Source organism: Paramisgurnus dabryanus, chromosome 1, assembly GCF_030506205.2.
Source record: "Paramisgurnus dabryanus chromosome 1, PD_genome_1.1, whole genome shotgun sequence".
NCBI classification, from domain to species: domain Eukaryota; kingdom Metazoa; phylum Chordata; class Actinopteri; order Cypriniformes; family Cobitidae; genus Paramisgurnus; species Paramisgurnus dabryanus.
Window position 1 is genome coordinate 937,984 of NC_133337.1, and position 9,517 is coordinate 947,500.

The following is a 9,517-nucleotide window of genomic DNA, read 5'->3' on the forward strand; positions in this document are numbered from 1 at the left end:
CTATGCTGTGTTTTCAACCTCATATGTTTATTTTAGATTTATTTAAATACACATAAGCAGGGGCGCCGCTAGCAATTTTGGGCCCTATGAAAAAATAGGGGGTCAGGCCCCCCCCATACCCATTTCGTACCAAACATACAATCCAACCTACTGTAGCTATTCAAAATCTTTGTCTGTAATTTAATAATACAGAACTATTTATTTTGCTATTGTTTTGACCACAGTTATCAGTATTTATAGATACCTTAAATGTCTGCAGCTAAGATAATTTATTGTGCAATGCAAATTTAATTGAAAAATACAGTACATTAAATCAAATATTCAGAGAAAATGCAACATTCTTAAAGATTAAAGATAAATGTGACTAGGGGTGACCCCGAATAGTCGAAGATTCGATGCATCGATAGGAGAAGCCTGATTCGACTACCAATCTCACAGTCGAATCGTCGCAGATGTGTTATGAAATGAGGATCCTTTAATTTTGGCCGTATATGGGTGCACTGTGCACAAATCTGATTTCACATATAACAGCTTTCTCTCAATATATTAATATACAGCATATTATTATAATTCTGCAAATAATATGTGAAGTATCAGCTTTCAATAAATATTTTTAAAATGCGTTAATAAATCCAGCAACCCCTGTGACCGCACGTCCATAAGAGGTTCCTATGTTAATAAACCATTGCCTCTTTGTTTCTATTTAAAAGAAAAAGCTGGCAATTCTGGTTATACTTTCGTTCTTTAAATAATTTCTTTATTTTATTTTATTTATAAATCACTCTGGGTTATCTGATGTATCTATTTGGCTTGTGTTTTGTTTTCGTGCACTTGAGGCATTTTGCACATTTGTTCTGCACTTTGTTACTTCTGACCTTATTTTATAAAAAAAAATGTATTTATTATAAACGTAAATTCTGATCTAATTTAAGTCTGTACATTTTGGATTGCTTTTCGTTGTATAGATTTTGCACTATTGCGTGCTGGCCATGATTGCGCATGCAATTTAGCCGAACGTGCTGCTCTTCGTCTCATATTTAGAAGTTCATCAAACTAAACATTAAAAAACGGATGTTTTCGACGGGTATACGTTTTTAAAATGTATTAAGAACAGACTGGTTATTTTGTCAAAAGTCGTTTCTTTAAATTTCGGTGATGAAACGGAAAATATCTGCACCGAACCTATATTTCTGCCTGACACGACTGTCTTTTTTTGTGATTTAATAATATGATCGGTGTTCACTTTCAAATGATAGAAAAGAGATTCCTGAAATAAATAATATCATCAGTTGTTTCTGTATCTAAAGTGAATGGAGATGATCAAAGTGAAAGCAAGCAGGTATTTCTGCTTTTATTTTTTAAATAATAACGCGTAGTGTCTATAAAATCATTAATTTCAGTGTTTTTATGAATTGTATATAAAGCTTAGTTTTTATAATTTGCATTAACAATCACAAATTATTTGTCATTTCTCATTTGTCGTTTTTTTTGGTTATGACTGCTTTGACGCGCTTAATCTCCAAATTAAATAAAAACACTGAATTAGCCGAGGTTTCCAAGGCAGGATCACCTTTGTTATATTTTTAGGTTTAGTTATCAATTTTTTTGTGTGATGTTCTGTAGATCGTGGCTTTAAAATGTTATGATGAATAATTAAACAAATGTTGCCTTATACATTTTACCTTAAAAATATATAAATGCATCGTCAGTTTTGTCTTCGTTCATCACTTGAAAGACAGTTTTGGTCACTTTATCAGTAAGTTGTTTATGTGTGCTGCTTGTGAAAGAAAATAAAAGTTATCAATTTGTACCTGGTCTGACCCCCTCCCAACCCATGCACACAAATATAGATGATTCGACTATCGGTCGACTATGAAAAGATTCGACAATTCTGATTCGAATATGTAAATCCTTAGTCGAGGACAGCCCTAAATGTGACCATGCCTGTGAAAACCCAGCTGAAGTATTTCTTTGTGATTTACTGTTTTCCACATAAAATCATCCTATATAATGTAAAGAACATTTGTGAAAATATAAACTTGATATCTTTAATGTTGACTGAGTAATGTCATGTCAGCGATTGAAATCATAGTGAAATTAATGCTTGAAATTAAACTGTGATGCTTTTATCTCACAATAAGATTTGAGGCTTTAGTCTGATTTTCAGAGACGGTCTTAGTGACATACTGTATACTTGAGCTGTTACACACACGACATTGTAACATTTAAAAATGGCGAACAACAACAATGCATATTTTCTATGTACATTCTGCCTGAAATAAGATTGGGTCAACAATGCTTGACCAAAGCGGCGTGGTGAGCTTGAACCTGCTTACATCACGAGGCATTTTTTCAATAGGAAAATTCAACTGCAGTAGCCACCGTTCAACCTGAAGAGGGCAGCACTCAGACGTTTTTACACCATATATTGTAGTATTGAAACACTTTATATCCAAATGTCAAAAAACTTACTAAAATCAATGAACAGCACCAATAAAACCCCATTCTTACAGATCATTAACTAAAAAAAGTTGGTTTAGGGTTTAGTTACTCTTTAAGAAAACAGCTATACTGTTATTAAATGATTCTTCAGACTGTTTTTAATCAACGGGGCTCTAAAATGAAATGAATGACAACTATAGCAGATAACGACATAGATTTCCATTGATTTCTTAACCCTGTTGCAAGTTGAGAAGCTTTAATATACATAATTTGACTAGTTTAGCCTTAGTTGCATTTCAGTTTTATCACAACCAACTTGATTTACAACTACAAAAAAATCCTTCCTTGGCATAGTGCGTTACACAAAACAAAACAGTGTGTAACCGATCGCATTTCTAGTTTATGTTAATTAGCTTATACGGGCTACGTTAATTTAAACAGCTTATAAGGGCTGACTTCGCGTTAGAATCATAACATAAAACAGGAAACGTAAATCACCTTGTGTTTTTTTAAACTCAGGTGAACAGAGCGAAGACTTTACAGTAGAAAGAAAACTGCATTGTATTGCTCCAGCGTCACATTGTGTAAACTGCATTTATAGTAAGGAAGTGCACATATGCAGATATCATAGGAAATAGCAGTTAATACACACACCTTGTTCTCTTCTGAAGTTCACGTGCACTGTGAGACCGTGGATTGAAGACAGCGATAAAACGCAGAGTAAAGATGGGGCGGAGCTAAGAGGGCTCAGCTTAAGGGGGTTGCGTGTGTGGCACAGTCCTTGGCTGGGGCCCTCAAAAGTTCATGGGCCCTTAGAATCGTCCTAACTTTTCCCCCCCTTACGGCGCCCCTGCACATAAGCACTGGTAAAACAATAGCCTATAGTTTGTAAAATACACTCTGATGTCTGTGGAAGCAGCAATAAAAATTTTCAAATAAGATAATAATTTTCAAATAATAAATAAAAATTTTCAATTTTTTCAAATAATAATAATTTGCCGACGTGTGTTATCAGACAAACACAGTGGAAGCAACTATAAAGTTTACTCTATTGTTATAAAGGTTATAATGATACCTGTTTAAAAGACGGGGATGTGCACCTGTCAATCAGCTAAATAACAGAGCGAGGCCAGAGACGAAAGTGCTCTTAAACGGGAATTAATATATGGAATAATTTGTGCATCTTTGAAAAACTGTAAGAATACATTTCCTTTAAAAATCATTTTTTGTCATATAAAGTTTTAAGAGATAATAATTTTTTATCCACTTTTATAGCTTATTTAAACTTGCGGTTAACAGCGTGTTTGGCGCATTTAGCCTACCTCAGAGTTTATTTCAGTAATAGTTTTTTTCCGGTAATAATAATAAAATTTACATGTCAATCCTGCTTCCTTCTCTGTTTATTAACTTCTTCCACCCTGAAGCTATTTTGGGGATTTTCGCCTGGATTTGGCCTACCCAATTTCAAAAGCTTCCCATACCCACATGCAGAGGTTTACATACAAAAGTTTGGTATCATTTTACAGGAAACCCTTTGAAATTACATAAAACACTGTTGAAAGTGCTAAACATGGTTGTATGTGATGTCAGGCCTCTAATAAACACAAAAATAAATAGGCGCTTTTTATGTTTTTTTTCTAAAGTTTTTATTTGAAAGTATATAACTCTGGCCCTGGGTATCTCAGGTCCCTGCAGACAGTTTTGTTTGATTCCAGCAATTGTCAGCTTATAGAGGAAAAAGGAATTTTTTCTCTATCATAATATATGCAAAAGTTATTTTACTCCAACTGATGGGAGGAATAATACGCTTATGGTGTACAATTTCTGCCAAAAAACATTTGAAGTGCTACCATAACCACATACAGTGGAATAAATGCAATTTCTTTATATCATTTTAAAGAAAACCCTTTGAAGTTACATAAAAAGCTGCTGTTTGTGACAAATATTGTTATTTATGTTGTTTTTCATATGATAAAACACAAAATTTTCCTTTTTATGTTGTAAATACTGTCTTTGATAGTGTATAACTCTGGTTCTGGGTGCTCTAGCAGACTGCAGACAGTTCTGGTTGTTAGCAGCAGCAGACAGTAAACACCCAAAAAAAGAATGAACTCTTTATCATGTCGCATTCAAAAGATATTCTTATTTTACTGAAGGGTGCGGAAATACATTTTTCATAAAAATATTAATTTTTTGTTTTGCACATATAATAAATAGCAAGGGATTAATTATGCACACAACCAAAGAAAATGCTGTGAATGGACTCATTGTTTAGAGAAGGACCTAAAATAAAAGATGATGTATCATTTGTGGCTATATGTGCTATCTGAGGCAGTTCACACTCAAGTTTCACATATGTTTACAAAAGACCATTTTTTACCTTATTATTCATTCGATGATTGTTGGATATGTGTTGATATTAGAACAAAAATAATGCTGTAGCCTTATTCCTGAGAGTGAGAGCTTTCATTTGATATAAGACTTGCCCGTGTTTGTCATTTTTGAAAAATATGAAATATGTGAATATTATATGATATCAAAAAATATTGGGGGGGTGATAGTGTAAATTAAGTGTAAATAACTTTCTTACAGTAAAAGATATGTCAAAGTGATGCGTATCTGCAGAAAGTAGAGACTCTAAGCTTTCAAACAGTATCTCATATGTGTTACTGGGGTCCATGACGGAGCATTAAAGATTAAAAGAATCTTTTATATTAAGTCAAAATACGAAATTTTGGACCCGGGACAGGGTCCTCAGGGTTGAAGAGGTTAATTTCATTATGCTGTTATGTTAAGTTATAGCCTATGTGGATATTTATTGCCATATGAGACGTCCATTGCCGTTATATAAATTCTCTCATCTAATATTCACATCATATGCGGAATAATGTGTGCATTGAATAACTGTAAGAATACAGTTCCTTTGAAAATAGTTTTTTTCAAAGTTTTGAGAAATAATGTAGTTAGGATATTTATTGCAGACGTTTATTGCCGTTGAATACTCTCATCTATAATATGGAATTCACATAGGACATAGGCTATATAATGTGGTATACTGCACAGTTACCCTGCTAATTTTAATTTATATGTGGAGATAAATAAACCTTTGCAAATCTGCTGATTTAATCCATTCATGTCCTGACCACAGGCTAGAGATTTTAAACATCCTTAATCCACACTACTAGTCAAATACAGTTATATCTCATGATCTATCATCGAGTTTCTGGTTACCTGTGCTGTGCAGTTGCATATGGAGTGTTTTATGGGCCGCTGCATTTAAAATATGTCTTTCCAAATCGATATCTCAGTGTATCATTGATGGTATAAAGTTAAGCCCCCTCAACAATTTCACATGCCCCCTCAGTCATTTCATCCTGCAGCGGGGCCTGATTGTAGGACTTTACTGGTTCTAGGAAGTTTTTATTACATACTGCTGACGCTGTCCGTTGTTCCTCTTCTCGTCTATAAGGCCCTATCCCAAATGCCGTACTTCATGTGGACTTTCGGTCTCGTGGCCTTAAATTGTGCGTGTTCGCTTTGTCAACGAGTCCGTAGGGTGTCCTATCTGTCATTTTTACGTTCTGATGCGTGCTCATCAGCGCTCCCTTTGCATCCTTGATGCGGTCATCAGCGAAGCCCGCACGGCTGCAGGCTTCACGCAGTTTACCAACCCAGAAGTCCTTGCGAAAGAGCAACCAGCGTGACGCTCAAGTCTGTCTCAAAATACCACTCCAGAACGCCCTCTTGGACTCACGTCAAGGGTCCCTTAAAGTCTGCACTAAATGATGTCATCAAAGTGTGGACTCTGAGGAAGTCCACAAGTCTGGAGTGTTCCATTTGGGACAGGTCCTCAGTAGTCTCTCGCTACCCAGGATCATAATCTCTGGCATGTCTTTCTCATACGCTGCATGTTGTTCAGGATGTCTTGATTTGTAAATGATAAATGAGACTTGTAATGCTGCTGCATTTATGAAGCATGAGCACCTCTCACTCTGCATTGGTTGCTATTTGATCACCTCATCAAAAACCTCATTATTCTGTAAAATTGATTTGGTCTTTTCACTTGTTTGGCCGAACACCGAAAGTAGGTTTTTGGACGAATAAATTGGTTGCCGAACATTCTGTGCATCCGTACTTTTGTCCAAAACGACATACATTGCATTTGAAGTATACATTTTTTTGCAATGTGTGTGTTCTATGGGATTGAACCCATGACCTTTGTGTTGCTGCCACAATGCTCTACAGATTGAGCTACAGGAGTTATTGATATGCCTACCAATCACATAACACTATGGCAACCACCCTAGCAGCATTACAGCACGTTTTGGTCAAGAAAACATTACTACTCTTCAGTTTCTGATTCCGTTTGAATAGTTGCACACTACTGACTTTAAAAGATGAAAAATATTTCTAATCATCTGACAGGGACATGCTGCTGTTGGAGGCCGGATTTCTGGCTGTGCTTGTAGCTCCACTCGGCTTGCTGCGTTGTCTCTCCGCACACAGGTACCATGACCCTGTGACTTTTTGGTTGACTCGCTGGCTGTTCTTCCGACTGACCTTCTGCACGGGTGTGAGTAAGCTGGCCAGCGGTGACCCTGCCTGGTGGCAGCTCTCAGGTACCCTGAATTATTCAAACATTGTGCATATTGTCATTCTTCAGGTTTTGATTAGAACTAGGGCTGTCAAAAGATTAATTGCGAGTAATCGCATTCAAAATAAAAGTTTTTTTCATAATTTATGTGTTTGCATTGTGTGTAATTATTACATATATATAAATTCACACACATTAATGTTTGTATTTAAGAAACATTTACATGTATATTTATATGTATTTTGGTATATTTTATGTTATAAATATACCTATAACATTTTTCTTAAATTCATGCATGTATGTGTGTGTATGTGTGTATGTATATATATATATATATATATATATATATATATATATATATATATATATATATATATATATATATATATATATATATATATATATGTATATATATGTATATATATGTATATATATATATATGTATATATATATGTATATATATATGTATATATATATGTATATATATATATGTATATATATATATATGTATGTATATATATATATGTATATATATATATATGTATATATACATATACATATACATATATATATACATATACATATATAGATATATACATATACGTGTGTGTGTATGTATATGTATTAGGGCCGGGACTCGATTAAAAAAATTAATCTAATTAATTAGAGGCTTTGTAATTAATTAATCTAAATTAATCGCATTTTAATCACATATAAATATTTGACCTGAGAACATTAAGAAGTAATTTTTTTACACTCTTAGTATACACTCTTAGAAAGAAATTTTAACACATTATGTGTCAGTTTGTGTTGATTTTGTGTTCAAGTATAACACATGTTGTGTTAAAAGTAACACAAAATGTGTTGTTTCAATAATAACACAGAGATTCCAGGATAACGCAGTTAGTGTGTTGTCCCAGAATCAACACTAATGTGTTGTTTTTAACACATTCGTTCTAAGAGTGTACCATGAATAATGACTGAATACATAAGCTTAAGCAACAAAATATTGTTTATTTTTGTTCAACCAAGTCGTTGTACCCGGAGCCGGGCTAATGTCCACGCTAGCTGCTGTATGTTTTGCATTGAGATGATATTTGAGGCTCGATGTGCTGCGGTGATATGTGAATTCCTTGTTGCATAGCTTACACACAACCATGCTCTTATCGACGCTTACCAGTGATGCGCGGGTCAAAACAACCAGAACCCGACCGAGGTTTTCATCTTACCCGCCCGCAACTCGGACAGTAAAGAAAAAAAATATATATATTATACCCGACCCGCTTCCTGGCCCGCATTTCTTAAAGTAGTCATTTTTTTAATAATTGCAGGGTTCGGGATTCTCGGGTTGTGACTGTCTGTGTTCCGGTACCTATTTGCGCGGATCCCCCACCTCACGTATAAAAACAACAAAACATATACTATATAGCCTATATTAAAATATATAAAAATATGTTATGCACATTTTTAACTTCCACATTATAGTTTTCTTAAGTGGGATTCGGATGTGAAAAGCGCTGCATAATGTACGCGCCTTTAGTCTTACCATTGAAACTTAACTAAATTAAAACATAAGAGGTGATATATAGCTTTAGCCTACATAAATGCTTATTGCTTTAATGTTGCGAGTTCCTCTTCAGATTTTCTTGCTGTTATGTTTATAATAGTTCATTGTTCAGAGTTCATATTGATGATCTTATAGTCCATTTAAAAATGTTCTTACAAACTGACTCTATTCGTCAGAAAAACACCATTTAACTTTTTTCCTTTACCTGCCGTCGCTGTTCTCTGTGCTTGTCCTCCGTCAAAGTAGCCTATTAAAATTAATATGAAGTAGATTTTTTAAAAGTCTTAAGAACACCGCAAATCAAACGTGCTGCTACATTATGCTCTAAATGCGCGTGTAAATTTAACTTCTGGGCACTGCCAGGCTGATTTTTTGAAAAGTAAGTGATTTAATCACTGCATGTTTTGGCATTCGGAAGCATATGCATCAATGAGATGCACGGTGTTGCTTTTAATGTTCTTTTTAATTTATATTCACAAAACCTAACAACAAAACATTGTTTATAATTACGAGACAAATTATTTGAAACGAAATTCGTTTTAAAGTAGCAAACAAAACTTAAATTAAACTCGTAATAAGCTAATTAAATTGAAACAAAACAACATTACAACAATATTTAAACCCAACAATACTCAAACATTAACATATAACAGACATTACGATACATGTTAAAATAATCTGTAGTTTGTTGGTAGATGTTTATTGGGCAAAACCTCCGTTGTAAACCATTTTTACTTTGAAATTGATGCGTTGTCACGTTAAAATCAGCTGTTCGTTTAGGTTCCGTCTACTTTTATTTACACTGCAGCACAACCCCGGAGTTTTCGAACTAAAACAGGGTCTGTAGCTTTTACGAATGACTTTGTTAATAAGTGCGATTAAAATGCGTTAAAATGTTTAACGCGTTATTTTTT

At 34.3% G+C, this 9,517-nt stretch overlaps 1 protein-coding gene across 1 annotated transcript in view; it reads left to right on the forward strand.

Moving 5' to 3' along the window:
- The window catches only part of lmf2b (lipase maturation factor 2b), a 38,838-nt gene that overhangs the window by 16,645 nt on the left and 12,676 nt on the right, over positions 1 to 9,517 (forward strand). Inside the window, exon 4 of the mRNA XM_065265837.2 lies at positions 6,868 to 7,061. Coding sequence (XP_065121909.1) covers positions 6,868 to 7,061 — 194 coding nt within the window. The remainder of the gene's footprint in view (positions 1 to 6,867; positions 7,062 to 9,517) is intronic.